Raw genomic sequence first — 17,404 nt, forward strand, 5'->3', positions numbered from 1 at the left:
AAAACTGTGTAAGTCAAGCCCAACCTTTTCTACACAATCTCCTATCTTGATTTTGACAAAAATTTGCCATGAACTCTTACTCATGTGGCTTGCTTACAGATTTTAGAGAAATGTGATGATTAAATTTCAAAGAAACCTTAAACGTGGCAATTGTACTGCATACTGGTAGCAGCCAAGCAGTTCAGAGGAAACAAAGTTGTAACTCTCCATTGCAGCCTCTTGGCATAACACCACATGGGATTGTGTGAATTGTTATGAGCTCCTTAGCCTCCTGGATTGAAACCTCCTGAATACTCCAGAAATATTAAAAAATGGTGCTGCTAGAGCATGGGGACAGTCTGAGCCAACACAGTACTTGTGACTGTCTTCCTAGCAAGAAATTCTTGTGCTGGTATAGGTGCTGTGGAAAATTTCCACCACAGCTCCAGCATCTTGAAGATGAAATAACCCTCTCTGAATAGGAGGAGCATCAAATGCCATTAGGGATGGGCATCTTCCATAGTTAGAATTAATATGCATGATTCTAACTTCGCTTGTTCCACTATCATTATGCCTAATTACAGCTTCACTTGTTAAAAGCCTTGCTTAATCAGGTAGATAAAACCCTAGATATACTTTGAAACTCAGTTAAAGGCTATTTAACTCTTCTGAAGGAAAATCACTTGAAATTTTCTGTGTTGTGTTTTGGTTTGGGTTTCTTTTTCTTTTTTCTTCTGTCTGATGATTGAGAAGGACGTTACTTTGAATAAAGATGTACCTTTGTGTTGTGTTCCCTTATGTTTACATCAACATAATTGTTTTTTGCAGTATTAGGTTTTATTAGATATGGTTCTTTTCATAAATACAGCTACTGAAGTTATTTATACAGTAGATCTTTGGAGTAGTGTAAAAATGTAAATTTTGGAGGAATAAATATCTTCCAATGTTGCATATTATTGCCATTTTAAATACTTTGTGGGGTGTTTATTTTTGTTATCACTTTCTGCTCATTAAAAATAGTAGATATGACCAGACCATATTTTGGTAGAAATTCAGCCAGGAACAGTTGGCTTCTGCAGCAGTATTTTGTGACTAACCTGCTCTTGCGAACAGCACATCATCACGATGATTTTAGCTCTTTGTAAGTAGCACAGTGCTCCCCACTACAAAGAGAAATCCAAGCAGAGTTTCCATTGAGCTTGCTCACGGCAGATTCTTGCAGGGATTATGGTGGGTTGCTGAAGAACTGCCTTTTGACATTAGTCCTTTCACAAAAGGCTGTTCTGAAGCAGGGAGATTAAATTTTGGGTTGCATTTGCTAATAGAAATGAGAAATCTGTTCAGAGCAAACCTAGTAGGTAGATGTAATATCTTTTATAAGAGAAATGGATTTATTTGAAAAAATTAGGCAAGCTATTGTGTGCTCAAACTCTTCTTCAGGTAAACAGATGTTCTCGGGGGATGAGGAAGCTGCAGGTTTTACAGAAAAACATACCCTGGTACTGCAGGCTTCAATACTTTCTATGTGCTACTAAATGCAGTGTATTGTGGTTAGCTTGGAAAGCTACAGTTTCTATTTCAGGTCCAAAGAAAGGCTTTGTTCTTGAAATGCTCTCTATTGTTTCAAACTATGCGAGTTAGTCTAATGAAAGGTTATTCCTTTTACCCAGAAACAGTCTCACCTGTTCTCTAGACTAGTAAAAATACCATTATCTCTATCAGTGACTATATTGGCAATTATGGTTTTTAATGTATGTTTTTTCAGACTTGTAATTTGTACACAATTTCTCTGTTAGAGAACAGCAAATGATAAATTTCTGACCTACTGGGTAATTTCAGGTGTGTTAACCTGCACTGGAATGGATATTAGAATGCTACTTAACATTTTTGTAACTGTCAAGAAAAGGTTGATTCAGAATATGGTTATTTTAATACATTTCTTAGACATAGATGTCTAGTGTGCATGTCAGATCTGCAGCTAGCTTGAAACTATTTTTTTCCTTCTTACACCATTTACTGTAGAGTAGAAAGCAGTTTAAAAAAAGGGTAATCCAACTCCCAGATTGAGTTGAATGAACTACCAACATGAGTGAAATGGAGAAACTGCTTCAATACTTAACCTGATTGCAGTATGTCTAGCCGCCAGTGCAGTTTAGTGCTTTGGCTATTACTACAGGCTGAATGTTCTTTCCAACTTTACAGTGGGTTGTCACATGAAAATTAATTTTAAATGGATATGTTTTGAAATACTTAGCCTAAATAAACATCATCTTGTTTGATTTGTAAAAAACTTCTAAACTTCAAGTTTGTAGTCATCCTATTACAGAGCTTTTCTTTTAGGCATGCAATAGCATCAGTTAAGTATGAAGACTTTTCCTCGGAGGTGTGATCCCATTTTTGAAAATACCTAGTACATCCTTACCCTAGAAAAATTTCAGGTCACTTCATTCCACTGTTAATTTGTGAATAACTGAGAGAAAATTAGCCAGATAAAAATATTTGAGCAGGCTTCAGTAACATCAAAGTGTTGTGAAAATTAGATGAGTGTCCTCTCTGTGGCTGAAATTGATACCTAAAGAAAGGTGTAAGAACAGGACAAGGATATATGATACTTAATGTTGGTACTTTCTATTCTCCAACCATTTGCACTTTACAACATTCCTGAGCCAAATGTGATTTTAAGTGCTCCATAAATTTCTCCATTCTCTTTTGTACTGCAGTAAAATTTCAATATCCAATACCCTGTGTTGATTTAAAGATTTGCCAGGAGTTTCACAGCTTTAACTACATGGTATTTATTCCTTTTTTTGTTTGTGTAGTTTTTTTAAAACCTGTCTCCTGCTGGCTGAATTTCAGATACAAATGTTCTAAGAGTGACCAGTAGACTGCTAATCTTGATTCACCCTTTCCATGTCACTCATGGTTTTATCTCTCTATTGCTTCTACCCTTAGCACAGGCAAACAACTATAGTGATTTCTGTACTAGTAATCAGGCAGACTCTTGCTTTTCACCTTGCTTTAAAAGCTGATCTTCATGCTAGTTTTCAAAAACAAAGATCTTTCTTTATTGTGTTCCAGTATATTTTTATACAAACTACTATCATAATAGAAGTATTTGGGTACTTGTTGATTAACAGGATAAATTTAAATGGCTTCTAGTGAATTCTGCTCAACCATATTTTTAATTCTTTTTTGTGTTGTTGTTACCAAACACTTCTTGTTTTTTAAAGTAATTTAACTAAGGAATTAGGAGGTGAAACCTTCTAAACCACCCAGCATTAGTTAAATTTTTGGGGCATCTTTATTGTACATTCGATGGCATTATGCTCTAATGCTGGAGGTAGAGGTGTATAGGGTTTACCTTATCAGTACCTACCTTTAAATGATAAGTCATGTACCTAACTCCAAGTACTTTTTTTGAAAGCGTGATGAGTTTACTGCCTTTTTTTAGTGAAATACATGGCATACCTTTTCTCTCCTCCCCCTACATCTTTATGCCTCTTTTTGCAGGCTGCTTAGGCTGTGGTACAGAAGACAACAGTGTGAATACACACATCCTGAATGCAGTTATATTCTTGAAACTAGAAAATAAATCAATACACCTGCACAGCACACTAAAAAAGGGTTATGATGATAGAAATAGAGAAAGGTTAGGGGAAACAACCAGAAATATTCTCACATGCAATAAAGAAATAATTGAAAGAATGTACTCATTCTGTTTTCTCCTTGTGAGAAGAGATAAGGATCAGGCAGAGAGAAATTCAAAACCTCAGACTTCTGCAGCAGAGATTGTGGCTTGTCAACCCAAAATGTGCAGATACCTTAAGGGCAAATGGTGGCTGAATACAGATGGTTGATACGCTATGGTTTAAGGAAACTTTATTTCTAGCAAAAACTGTTAGCAGTCAAGATGAACATGAAAATCTTCAGCCATTGTGATAATTTTTTTTCTACAAGTTACTGCTTAGCTATTCCAAGCTATGAAAATATAAATGTAACTTCAGTAGACATTAGACTGGACAGATGTTAATTTTTGAGGGACTACTGCTTCCATTATTTTAGTGATAGCATTGGCACAGCTTTTAACATGTCATCAGTGTTTCTAAGATAAGCATCAGTCCTCTATTTTTTTTTTTCAGGGTTTTACAGTGTGGCCTGCCAAATAGCTATTGCTCTAGGCTGAAAATTTCAGTGTTTCTTATCCAAAGAACAATTTTTAAATCATGGTGGTATTCTGAAGTATAGTAGCCAAAACACAAACTTATAAATTAGCATTTTAAATACCATTTAAATGCTTCTGTAACTCAAAAATCCTGTTTTAATTAAAACTTCAAATTTGAAGCCCATAATTCATAACATCTGGAAGAGTTTTAATAGATTAAAAGCATCATGTTTGTTTGGTAATGGGTAATATTTTCAAAGCATGAATCATCCTTAGTATATCATTATAACTTAAAATAATAATTACAGGTAATAAAGGAATGCTATTAGGGTTCTTGGCAGAAAAAAAATATATTGAGAATTATACTTTTTTTATGTGGCGGGGTAGGTAATACTGTGAACAGGAACCATTAGAATTGCTTTGTATTACTTTCTATACAAAGTTAGTTATACGTTTGTTTAACACTGAAATAAGCAACAGACTGTCATAGATAAGGTTTTCAGAATAGTCTGACATGAAGAATAACCTTGGGAAACCTTTTTCTGTTTGTGTGAAACTCAGTATAATAAACATATTTACATGAGTGCATTAGCAGAGGACTGGATTTGATGATTCAGGAGGCTTGTTCCAGTCCTGTGTTTCTGTGGCTTACAGAAATGAATGTACTCAGCATGCAGACTTGTTTCCGTTATATTCTTTTGGCTACATGAGGATAATTATGTAAAGTAGATATATGAAGAAGTTATTTGTAAAGACAATCAGTGCTGGAAATACTTAAAAACTAACAAAAACATCTCTTTTTAAAGGTTCTTTTTTGAAAAAACGAGGCAGCAAGTCATGATGTATCCAGGCAATAGTGTATCTTCTTTTTAGATCATGTGTTTTAGGCTTGGAAGTCTTTAATGATTGGAGCTTTTACCCTTGCAGGTTGAAGTATAAGATGCAGCAGCTTGTACTTCAAGGTACTACTGTAACAAAAAGTCACTGCTGTGGGGTATTTATTAGTCCTTCGTGCTGTCTTGTGTGATAGCAGGGTTAGTTCCATATGGTTTATTTTTGATTGAACAATTCATTTTTGTTTTATTGGATTTTTTCTGGCTTTCTCACTATGCAGGTGAAATTGTATATGTGGTCTTTTTATTTGATTGTCTTCCTGATAGGCGTTTAAGAATAATGGTCTATAATTAGTATGTCTGCGTTTACCTTAAATTCAGCTTCTTTTGAGGTTTCTTGGGCATGAGGAGCCTCTGAGAGACCTTTTTTTTAACTTCCTTGCCTGTGTATGGATGAAGATCCTCTTCCTACCTCCAGTATCTTGTCCGTCCTCCCTCCTTTCTTCCTGCGTTCTTCTCAATGATGCTCTTCCTTGTGGCCTCCGTCCCCCTGCTCTGCTCTCCCTTGCTCCGCTTGTGGCTGTGCCTCAGCAGCCTTTACTTGATCCCTTGTGTCCTGCCCGCCACCAAGGCGAAGGAAGGAAGATTGAGTCCGCGTGGCTGTACCGTAAGCGAAGTGCTGCCTGTAGCAAGCTGGAACAAACTTAAACTGAGAGGCAGAGAGGAGGTATTAGGTGTAGGACAAAATTTTAAAGCTTTCATGTTCTGTATTTAAGAAGAATACTTTGGAGCGAGGTAGTGTGGTGTGTTGTGACGGTGCAGAGCCTGTCGTGGTATCACATGCCATGGAGTGCTTGGATAAGCCGACAGTGCGGCGTGCAAAATGGTTGTTGACAAAGGGCTGGAAGTACGGGAGTGCCTCTAAAGCCAGTCCTGCTGCAGGGTCTGTTCATGTCACTGGCGTGTCCTGTTTGTCCTTCAGTAATGAGTGCTTGATAGTTTTGTACCTTCTTTTCTGCCATAAGCAATCAAATTTGCCATGTAAGATTAATTCTTAAATTACGCCCCAAAAGCCATAACCTGTTGTTTGAGAGAATTATTGAAGAAATAAAGAGGCAATGATTAAAATACTTATTGTAATGTCTGTCAGGTAGATGCCATCCCAGTATATGGAAATGTTCACATCTGTGCCTCTGTTGAATGTAGGTAATGTTTTTGATGACTCTTTTAGCTCTTTGCTTTGGAGACAGAAAAGTAGTATGAGTTACCTCCCTGTAGCCTTCTGCAGAAGGCTGAGCTTTTTACAAAGAGCAATCACTATTACAATTCCACAAAATTTTTGAGTAACCAATATTGCATTAAGTACTACAGGGGCGTCTTCAAACACATACCTAATCCACAAATTGGATATGGTTTTCAGAAAGCCAATAGTATTAAAGTACTGTTATCCTCTTCAATGTATGCAGTTTGGGAAATTGTATGTTGAGTGATTTTTTATTTTTTTTTATTTTTTTTTTGTGCCTGGGGGCGCACACTATCTCAACATTTTTCATGTAAAAAGTAATTTAAAGCTGTTTTAAGTGCGTGTTACTGCACATCTATTAAATTTTTATGATTTGAATCTTTAAATCAGATAATGGTTTTGATAAAATACATACTTGTTGAATCAAGGTTTGTAGCCACATATTCATATTGTCGGTTTAAATGGAAACATCTAATTATTGTTTTAAATGGTGATGTGGTCTGCAATACACTTACTAAATACAATTCCTTCTTACAGTCTTTTGAGGTGTTGAGATACTGCTTGCAAGACTGCCATGTCCAAAGGGGAGTAAATATGAAAGATTACTTTAACCTTGGGAAGCTGTTTTTTTTTCTAGTCACTTTCTATTACTAGTGAAGAAAGATTTGGCAATCTGAATCCCCAGGCATTGGTGGGAGAAATCACCTTTTTCTGTTAGTAATAGCCCAGGCATTCCTGATGGTTAGCCCCTCTGGACTGAAGTTAGTCTGTGAAATTGCTCTCCATGTTTATATGTTATGTTTCAGTTAACTAAAACCATTTCCTTAAAAAAAAAAACAACAAACACACACACACCCCCCCCAACCCCCCAGAAACCCAACAAAACCAAGCAAACAAAACCTACAATCATAACCAACTTGGATAAACAGGGAACTCCAGTGTAGCTTAACCCATATATGTCCATCCAACCCAATGAAATGCATCTGAAGGTGCCGAGAGAGTTGGCTGATGTCATTGCAGTGATACTGTCATCTTTGAAGGATCATGAGGAGTGGGGGAGGTCTGCATTAACTGGAAAAAAGCAAATTGTGCACCCATCTTGAAAAAGGATAAGAAGGACAATCCAGAGAAGGCAGTCAATCAGCCCTGTCTCAGTTGTTACGAAAATCATGGAATTGGACCTCTTGGAACTTATTTCTGGGCACACAAAGGAGAAGGTGATTGGGAATAGCTAGCCTGGATTTACCGAGGGTAAATAGTACTTGACCAATGTGATTGCCTTTTATAATGAGATGAGTAGATCTGTGAATGAGAGGACACAAGGGGGTCACCAACCTTGACTTTAGCAAGGCTTTTGACCTTTTCTGCGACACCATCCTTGTGCCATAGTCTGGATCGGTGTACTTGCTGGACACATAGGAAAACTGGATCGTCAGGTGTAAAGGATAGTGGCTAAGGGTTCATATTCTACTTGGAGCCTGGTTAAAAGTGGCATTCTTCAGGGTCCGTCTTGTTTAATACCTTTATCGGTGACCTAGAGAGGAGATGGAATATGCTCATCAAGTTTGCAAACACCAGACTAGGGGGTGTAGTCAATACCTGCGAAAATGTATTCAAAAGGACTTGGCCTGGAGGGATGGTCTGATAGTATTATGTTCTGCTTCTGGAATAGGCTAACCTCCTGCAGTGGTAGTGGCACCTTGATGATGATGAAGACTTAACCCCATTCTGGTCTGCATCAATAAGAGCATAGCTGAGATATTGAGGGAAGAGATCATTCCCCTCCCTTTGGCACTTGTTGCAAAAAAGCACTGAGCAACATGGTCTGAATTCAGTACTAACCCTGCTTGGAGGAGGAGGTTGAGCTAGGGAACCTTCTAAGGTTTTCTTCTACCTGAATAATTCAAAATATATTTAAGGTTCTCAAAATGTGCCCTCTTTTGTGTTCAAGTGTTCAGGTTGTTACTTTCAAACCTTCATGTGTAATCCTGAAGGACTGTTTGAGGAGTTTCATGTATAAACAAAGACATTAAATATTAATCGTGATAAAATTGTATTATAGCAGCATAGTAGGGTATGATACAGAGCTGAGCTTTTTTTTTTTTTCAGTTTTTTTTTTTTTTTTTTTTGGCGTTCATTCCTTTGAATCTCTGGAAAATTGGTTAATACTTCTTCCTTGGTTCCTCATCCACAGAGTGGGGATAGTACATCCTCTTTGTCATCCTTTCTCACCCATGTCATCCTCAGTTTTGAAATCTCTAGTTCTGCTTCTGAGCCCATTCTGTGTAAATCTGTGTCTTTGCAGAGTCAGAAAGTTATTATTTTTCTAGATCGCTTACACTGTGTACAGATGCTCCCTTTCTTTGTAGGTCCCTGATCTCCAGCTGCACTGCAATACAAATGTACTTTGATACATGAATTTCTCTCTGCTTTAGCTAGCAAACGGGTTAATGCAGGATGACTGTAGCTGGAGCTGTGTTGCCCATTTATTACAAGCTTTCAGTGTCTTACCCCCTATAAATGTTTTTGCATTGAAAGGCTCTTCCTGAAAATCACTAGTTGTAACTGTGAACCAGTTGCATGCTCATGTTCAAACAGAGGTGACAAGCGGCATCTTCCCCTTTGCCAGAGATGCTCTGTTACCATGCTGGCTCACATTCCAATGGCCTTGTGTTGCTTCATAGATAATAATGCAGAGCAAATTGTATTTGAATCCTTTTCTCAAACGAAAAGTAAAACTTTAAGGAGTCCTGGAGTGTCTGACCTTTTTGTTACAAATACTTAAAGGGACACCAGTAATCTGTGTGTGAGATGACAAACTGAAAGGGAATTATTTTGCGTGGCTTCTCCTCTGGCTCTTGTTCTGTATGCTTCACCGTGTTTCGGACACAGTCGTTTTCATTGATTGGCGAGCCGAACACATCCTTTCACATGCCGTGCAAGATGTTTTGGGGTGCAAATACACTGATTAATCAAGAAAACTGAAAAGCAAGATGAATATTGCAAGCACTAAAAAGAAAAGTCAAAATACAAGGGGTATATGTAGTTGTTTGGGTTTTGTTTCTTATTGGACAGCAGTGGTGGAGCTTGCCAGTGCATTAAATTAGTAGGCGGTAACTCGTATGGTGTACGTCATGGTTTGCTCTATAATCACTTTATATTATGTCAAAGCTTGCCATTAGCTGACCTTCAACCTCTTCAGGGATTGAACAGTTATTTCCCTCCTGTACTAATGTAATTTGTAGTTTCTTTAAAGCTTGCCTATTTCAAAATCACTTTAATTTTGATTCATCTGGGGATTAGATCCACTGTAAAGTAATAATAATTTGAATAATTATTGTTGCTTTCAAGGACTTAAAAACTGTTTTTCCTCAGCTGAATTCTTGGGTTTAAGTGTGAGAAATTGTATAGTGTTGCCTAACACTTCTGTATTCACAGCTTGCACAGATTTATTTCAAGTGCTAGCATTTTTGTAACTTTCAGGAGTAGAGACTATGACATTTTCAGATAAATCTGTAATCTAAAAAACTGAAAGCTGAGCACTTCCAGTTTGCATGCTATAAACTAATTAATTGTACAGCTAGTGGTTATGTTCCTTAGTCAATGTTAGTGGGCTGCTCTTATCTTAGGGTTTGCTGCAGGGAAGCTGAGCAAATGAAAAAAGGCAGTAGGACAGTGAGCTGTTGTAGTTTTGAAATGGAAGTGTAACTAAGGTTCTTCCTATCTCCTAGCTGGTAGAGAAGAGTTCTGTAAATGCTTCTAATTTATCACTGTGGATGGAAGTAAATTAATTTTATGACTTAATTTATCACTGTGGATGCAAGTAAAAATTTTTTAAGTTGTAGTGTCACTGGTTTGCTGTGAATTCTTTTGCTTTCCCTTTTTAGTAATGTTTCTAGTTTGCAGCTAGTTTTTTGGGGGGGTATGCTTTTTTAACATGTAACTTAAAAAAATTATTGCATTTTCCACTCCAGACAATTTAGAGGGTTGTTATTGCTAAACTTTCCTGTACTTTAATTGTTTATTGCCTTGTTTTAAATTTACATTGCCGAATTTTGATGGTACAAGTGCTGCCTTACCAGAACTGTTAGTGACTGTTGGAAAAGCACAATGCAGCACATGCAGTTGTGTTCACACAAAGCAAAGAATAAACCTCTGTCTGTGAGTGTTCATTGATTTCAATAGGCTTTTCAGTAGCTCTGCATATTACAATTCTTAGCACCTAGAATACATTCATATTCATTACGGCAGTACAGTTCAGCCCCTGCTTGTGACTTGATTCCGCCCTCCCTCCCTCCCCCCATCCCCTCTTCTACCAGAGCATGAAGTAGAATTATTTTTCTAGTACTAGTAATGTGTTCTAGAAGATGTTACAGCTCTTTTCTCAGAATGATTGAAAACGCATCTTTCAGCTTCTTCCATCTTGTAAGAAACATGTTAAATACTAGAAATACTTAAAGCTTTTTGGAATCTTTCATGATGACCCTTGTGGCTGTTGAGACTGTGAGGTGCTGGGCATGTATGGCATGCAATCGTTTGTATGAACAATTAGTGGAAGAACTAATTGGTATGTAGTAGTGCCATCTTTTAAAAATACGAATACTTGCTTCTTTGTTTGAATGTACGAAGGACGGGGGGGATTGGTTCTTTGGATGCTAGAGGTCTGTTTAAAATGTTTTTTTGTTTGCTTATAACTTGGCTTTATTATTTGAACGCTTGTTTAAACCAAATACTTTTCAGTAGTCTGCCCTTTTTTATTGTAAGAAATTTTAGTTATCTGTCTCTTGAGTTTAGACTTACTGATGTAATAAGTGTATTTTTCACTTATGCACATAAACAAAAATAGTCTACTTGAAAATAATATTACAAGAGTGTAGCAAATAATTCCTGTTTCATTCACTCACAACAAAATCTATAATTGGGTATGATGTTCTTTGCCCTTATCTCTAACATACAATTAACATCCCTATGAAATGAAACAGGGTCCTTTTTTTCTTTTTTTTCCTTTTTTTTTTTAAAAGTGCATTTGACAATGTGAATTAATTGGGCCCATATGTTTATTTGAAAGACTTCATGTTTAAGATACCTGATATCCCAATAATGAGAAGTTCAGACAGCTATTTAGTTTGAGCATTTTATTAATTCATTTGATGTTAATATATGACATATTATCTTTGTAGATGAACCAACTAGTCCTAGTATTGACCATGATATTGCACACATTCCTGCTTCTGCTGTTATCTCTGCATCTGCTTCTCAAGCACCAGCTATAACAACTGTTCCTCCCAGTCCCACATCTCCAATCCCTTTAATTCGGCGACAGCTTTCACATGATCATGGTGAGTGTTGATTTAATGTTTTTTTTTCATGCAACTTTTTCCTTTTGCGCTCTGGAGAACAGGAGTGAAAATTGTAAACTCTTCATTGCTTAAAATAAATTGTAAAAATACGATTCAGGTTCCTACCTGCTCAAAAATTTCTATTTGTTTGTAGAATCTATCCGGCCTAGTGTCCTGGATAGCCAGCCTGCCACAAAAACTGAAAGATCAAAGTCATATGATGAAGGACTGGATGACTACAGAGAAGAGGGAAAATCGTGAGTTCATGAAAAATATCAGTTAATTTGGAGATCTGTGTTTTGAAGCGTATAAAATCTCATTTTAACATTTGTTTTTCTCCCAACAGATCCATTAAGCATGTATCTAGTTTAAAGGGGATTAAGGTAGGTAAATATGTATATAACAACTCCTAAATACTACACATATTACTGCAACAAGTTGTATGAATTACACAACTCCATTTTACAAAGTAATGTGTTAAACACAGACATGAAGTTTATTGGAATTGCTACTCATAAAATTGTTCATGCTATGTGCAGCGCATAAGTAAACATGGTCTCTGTTTTTTTCTAGGCTCACCCACACAGTCCTTGATTTCCATTTTCCTCAGCTTCTGTAAACAAAGCATATCTATGGCGTGCTTTTGTAAAAACTTATTAATGAGAGTCTAAGACTCCTGCAGTTTCTCAGAGTATTCTTGGGATGTGTAAGGTCACTACTGTTGTATGGAAACTTCAGAAATTACATTTTCCCAGGAGGATATTCCTAGGGGCATCTTTAAAGTGAGAAATATCTTGAATGTAGGGATTGTAAAGAAATGAGTTTAGAAGTACATTGTGGTGTTCTTTCTGTGATGTTTTCTTTAGGTTGCAGACAGCCAGAAATCTTCAGAAGACTCTGGTTCCCGAAAAGATTCTTCTTCAGAGGTCTTCGGCGATGCCTCCAAGGAAGGATGGCTCCATTTTCGTCAGCTTGTTACAGACAAAGGAAAGGTAGCTGCCATTTTTTGTTTTTTAGCCTAGCACAAATATTACACTGGTGAAAAACTAAGATAAGAAACTAGAAGCCTTCCTGTTTTGCTTTTTTAATTAATTTGGGGGGGGTATGAGCATCAGTAAGACTGGCAAAATTTTAGACCTCTTAGAACATTGACTTTAGTGAATTCCTCAGCTTCTTTTACAGACTGCTTTCTAAACTGTCTTAATTTTACATTTCAAAGCATCTGTGAAGTAAATTCATTTCTAATGACTAAGTTGTAAGAATCAGTCCCTTGATAATTGTAGTTTGTGACCTTTTTTCCTTTTTGCTAATAATGAAAAAAGCTGTAATTTTTGTGAATGTTGTGGAGTTAAGTTCAAATTATCCTTCTGCACAAGTATAGGCCAACACTTAAGGAAAATTGGGAGTCTGGAATTGCAGTGGTGTCTAAATGTGAGCCTGATTTCCATGAAGTTTAAAAAGCGTGGGCAATATTTTTTGCTATATTTGTGTTAATGCCCTGTGAAATTCTAGTCACATTCTGTTTCTTGCTGCTGTCATATGTGAACACACACTTAATGGGCTATCAGGGAGGGCAGGCTATTAAGCGATTCATTCCTCTAATGGAGAGCAATTAGTGAATCCCACATTTGTGTAGTCTTTCCACGGGTCATTCTTAAGAATGGTGTAGGTAGGTGGTTAGTCTTTCTATTTCAAACTTCTGGAGGTAGTTTTTGTAAAACATTCATTGTAACGCATAGCAAACTAACATACCAATTGGTGTTTTTCAGCGAGTTGGTGGGAGCATTCGGCCATGGAAGCAATTGTATGTTGTTCTTCGAGGTCATTCACTTTATTTATACAAGGATAAAAAGGAACAAGTGACCCTGTCTGAAGAAGAGCAACCTATAAGCATCAATGCTTGTTTGATAGACATCTCATACTGTGAAACCAAGAGGAAAAACGTGTTTAGGCTCACCACATCAGACTGCGAGTATCTGTTTCAAGCTGAGGACAGAGATAATATGTTAGCCTGGATTAAAGCAATACAAGACAACAGCAACTTAAATGATGAGGTAATCGTGTAATATATAACACAGAAGCCATAGTTCTTGTCTTTTAATTAAAAATTGTATTTTCTTTTAATTAATACTTCTACAAAAGAAATCATTTGCAATTAAACAATAGACCAAAATGTGTACAGGAACGTGCAAGAAAATGAGGTGAAAGGCAAGGTAATTGAGTAAATAAATTGACTTTAAAAAAACCTGACATAGGCAGAGAGTAGACTTTTGAAATAGATGAATTAATATTATTGTGATTTGACTAAAGATACACTTTAGGGGTTTCTGACACATCAGTTTAATATAATCTTTTTTAAAAGATAATTGCAGGATTAGAACCAGTGTATTCTGTTTTCAGACTTGCATAGCAAAGTGGTGTGTGCAGTGGTACAGTGCAGGTTTCTCAGTAGTTAAAAAGTGAAACTTTGAAGGATGACTGTTTCTCTGATTAAATGTTGATGTTTCTATGAATTAAAACAGTAATGCTAATTGCAAAAGGCAAACATATACTATTGTACATAACATATCAATATCTGTCCCAATATTGTACTGTGCATTTTCATTTCAATGATGAGCAACTGAGGAATGTTTTTGTCTGTGGTCATGTACATCTACTCAGATTTGAAATCATTACCCAAAGGAAAATGGATTAATAAACATTATTAGACAGATGGATAAAAGCACATTCGAATTCATGGCTGTTTTACCTGTATGTGTAGCAGTAATTAGTTATATAAGTACTGTGTGCACATAGGATTGGATTTTTCATAGTAGGGTGTGTTGACTTGCATGTGTTCTATTTAAACTTACTTTCAATTTAACAGGATTTAATGAGATTGTATTGCTTTGAAACAAAGTCTAAATAGCAGCATTTAATTTGTAATTACTCACTTTAGTGTTCCACGTGGTTTTTAAATGTTCTGTCCTTATTGTTGTCAAGGACTGCCTATTAGATTTTTTTTTTTAGTTGTACTGAAATGTTAATTTTTCATATGTAGTCTGTTGACAGGAAGAGTTATTCGTATTCGGAAAGTAAAAATATTTGTTGTATTTTATAAGATTGTAAAGTAGATCTCAATTTGTTTTATAGGATACTGGTGTCACTAGTAGGGATCTAATTAGTCGAAGGATTAAAGAATACAGTACAATGATGAGGTATGTGAATTATATGCTGCCAGTAGTTTTTGTAGACTTCTTATCTAGCTTCTTTTTACTGAAGTAATGCATCTTATTTCAGTTCTTCAAGCAGTAAAACAGAGCCATCTCCTAAAACACCTCGCCAGAGTCTAAGTATCAGACAGACTCTGCTTGGAACTAAAGCAGAACAGCGGACCCAGAGTCCACATTCTCCTAAGGATGAGTCTGAAAGGAAGCTTCTCAGTAAAGGTTTGTATGTAACTGAGCAGTCACTTTTGATCAACCACTTTCGCACAATGCAGTCTTGAATTTAAGCCATGAGTGAATTCTGTTTTATGTTATGGACAAATGTCCATTTGCTCCTGCTATGGTACAGATTGTGTAACTAAATTGCAGATGTTAAGTAAATTTCACATCTGCTGAAAGAATATTTCCAGCAATACTTGAATAAGAAGGAAGTACTATTGTATTAGGCAACTTGCAGTACAGGATAAATGGGAATTGTAATTTGCTACATGAATTGTATAGGAGAGGTAAAGAGAACAACTGAACTTTTTATCTAATTTTTTGATAGATAATACTTTTAAGTGTTTGAGTCCTGTTTGGAATGATTTGGGAATGACTAACATTTGGTAACTTTTGAAAGAGTGAGTAGGTCTCCACAAGTGTGAGCATAGCTGTATAGTTTCATAGGTATTTTATGCAGCACTATGATTCAGTAGAAGAGACTTAATCTTACTTTACTAAATGTAGATTTTAATTTTTTAAAATGTAATTTATGTACCTTTAGTCTTAGAATGATGAAATTCTACAGTGCCATCTAGCTACTTGCTTTTCTAAATCTGGGGTGTATGTTCAAATGTATCTTTTTGAATCACAGAAGAGTAAAAGAAGGTATGTTTAAGACAGACTAATATTTAGTGAGTTGTTGCAGGAAGCCAGGCCAGTAAAAGAGGCAAAAATGCAGTAGGTGTCACTTAATCTTTGCAAATCTGTTACCTGTATTCACAATAGGTTTTGTGACTTAAATGTTCTTATTTTTCTTCTTTATTTCCTTGTTTGTGTTATATGAACAAGAAAAAGATGAGACAAGCCCACCAAAAGACAAGGGAACGTGGAGAAAAGGCATTCCAAGCATTATGAGGAAGACATTTGAAAAGAAGCCATCTGCTGTAGGAACATTTGGTGTTAGACTAGATGACTGCCCCCCAGCTCATACCAACAAAGTATGGAAGAACAGTTTTTCTTTCCATTGTGATTTTAAAATATTTTTTGTATGAATTACTTTAAAATGTATATATAACTTTTCTTTTTCTTCAGTACATTCCACTGATTGTTGATATATGCTGCAAACTGGTTGAAGAAAGAGGTCTTGAGTACACAGGTATTTACAGAGTTCCTGGAAATAATGCTGCCATCTCAAGTATGCAAGAAGAGCTCAACAAAGGAATGACTGACATTGATGTTCATGATGATGTAAGTCTTCAATCACACTATTTCCAGGCTGAACTCCCAAAAACTTCTGGTTGTGTTGTGATTATAGAAATATAAAGCATGTCTGTCCTTTTCTTCTAAATGTGTAGAAATGGCGAGACTTGAATGTGATAAGCAGTTTGCTGAAATCCTTCTTCAGAAAGCTCCCAGAACCCCTTTTTACCAATGGTAAGTTGTTTACATTATGCTTTTGTCTTTAGGAATTACTGTTGAACAGCTATCTTACAACTTTCAGACGATTTGAAAGAAAATCCAGTGGAGTCATCCTAACTCTGGAATAAATGCCCTCTTTCTTCCTTAAAGAGCAGGAAGTCATGGTGATCATAGAGCTTAAGAATGAGAACTGTAAATAGAATTTCTCTGATGGTGAAGGAATTATGAATTTGAAAAAAAAACCAACCTGGGTAAAATTTGCAATTTTACTGTTGCAATATTCTATGAAAGCTGGTTGGGTTTTTTTCCCTACTGCCACCTTACTATATTATATACAATATAATGGGCTAATTAATGACTTCCAAAGGTCATTCAAATATGTGCTAGCTATATTTTGGGGGGGGAGGGGGGCAGGGGTGAGTGTGTGTGTGTATATATATATATAAAAACCCTCATATATATATATGATTAATTTCTGCGTTTTTTAACAGACAAATATGCAGATTTTATAGATGCCAATAGAAAAGAAGATCCTGTTGAGCGTCTGAAAACACTGAAGAGACTGGTAAGCTGAAATCAGGTGTGTTGTAGGGGCACTACAAAATCAGTGTTAGATGTTTAATGTTCTGAATAGTGATTGTTTGTTTCAGATTCATGATTTACCTGAACATCATTATGAGACTCTCAAGTTTCTTTCTGCACACCTGAAGACAGTAGCAGAGAACTCAGAAAAGAACAAGGTACCAGAAACAAAAGCATAAAGTGTTTTGGTTTGTTTCATTCATTGAGTACAGTTTTTGTGCAGGATTATTTCTATTGAGGTGATAATTTGTTATTATAGATAAAATTAAGGTCTTTGCGATGTTGAGAAGATTTTGGAGCAGACTAAGGACTCCTGCAAAATATGCACCTGTTCAGTGTGAATTAAATTTGTTCAAACCGGTATTAATTCTTGGGGGAATAACTACCTACATCCTAAATTTATCCCAAGTCTGTAAATTTCATATAATCCCATCTAGACA

The 17,404-nt window shown here is 36.2% G+C and overlaps 1 protein-coding gene across 4 annotated transcripts in view; it reads left to right on the plus strand.

Annotated features, from left to right (window-relative positions):
• ARHGAP21 (Rho GTPase activating protein 21) overlaps positions 1 to 17,404 on the plus strand; it is a 124,604-nt gene that overhangs the window by 96,956 nt on the left and 10,244 nt on the right. For all 4 annotated transcript variants that reach the window (XM_075047432.1, XM_075047461.1, XM_075047441.1 and 1 more), the window contains 12 exons: positions 11,398 to 11,556; positions 11,711 to 11,813; positions 11,903 to 11,939; positions 12,423 to 12,548; positions 13,326 to 13,610; positions 14,689 to 14,753; positions 14,836 to 14,984; positions 15,813 to 15,961; positions 16,056 to 16,211; positions 16,319 to 16,397; positions 16,874 to 16,947; positions 17,033 to 17,122. In XM_075047432.1, the coding sequence (XP_074903533.1) occupies positions 11,398 to 11,556; positions 11,711 to 11,813; positions 11,903 to 11,939; positions 12,423 to 12,548; positions 13,326 to 13,610; positions 14,689 to 14,753; positions 14,836 to 14,984; positions 15,813 to 15,961; positions 16,056 to 16,211; positions 16,319 to 16,397; positions 16,874 to 16,947; positions 17,033 to 17,122 (1,472 nt within the window). The remainder of the gene's footprint in view (positions 1 to 11,397; positions 11,557 to 11,710; positions 11,814 to 11,902; positions 11,940 to 12,422; positions 12,549 to 13,325; positions 13,611 to 14,688; positions 14,754 to 14,835; positions 14,985 to 15,812; positions 15,962 to 16,055; positions 16,212 to 16,318; positions 16,398 to 16,873; positions 16,948 to 17,032; positions 17,123 to 17,404) is intronic.

This window comes from Buteo buteo, chromosome 2, assembly GCF_964188355.1.
Source record: "Buteo buteo chromosome 2, bButBut1.hap1.1, whole genome shotgun sequence".
Lineage (NCBI taxonomy): Eukaryota > Metazoa > Chordata > Aves > Accipitriformes > Accipitridae > Buteo > Buteo buteo.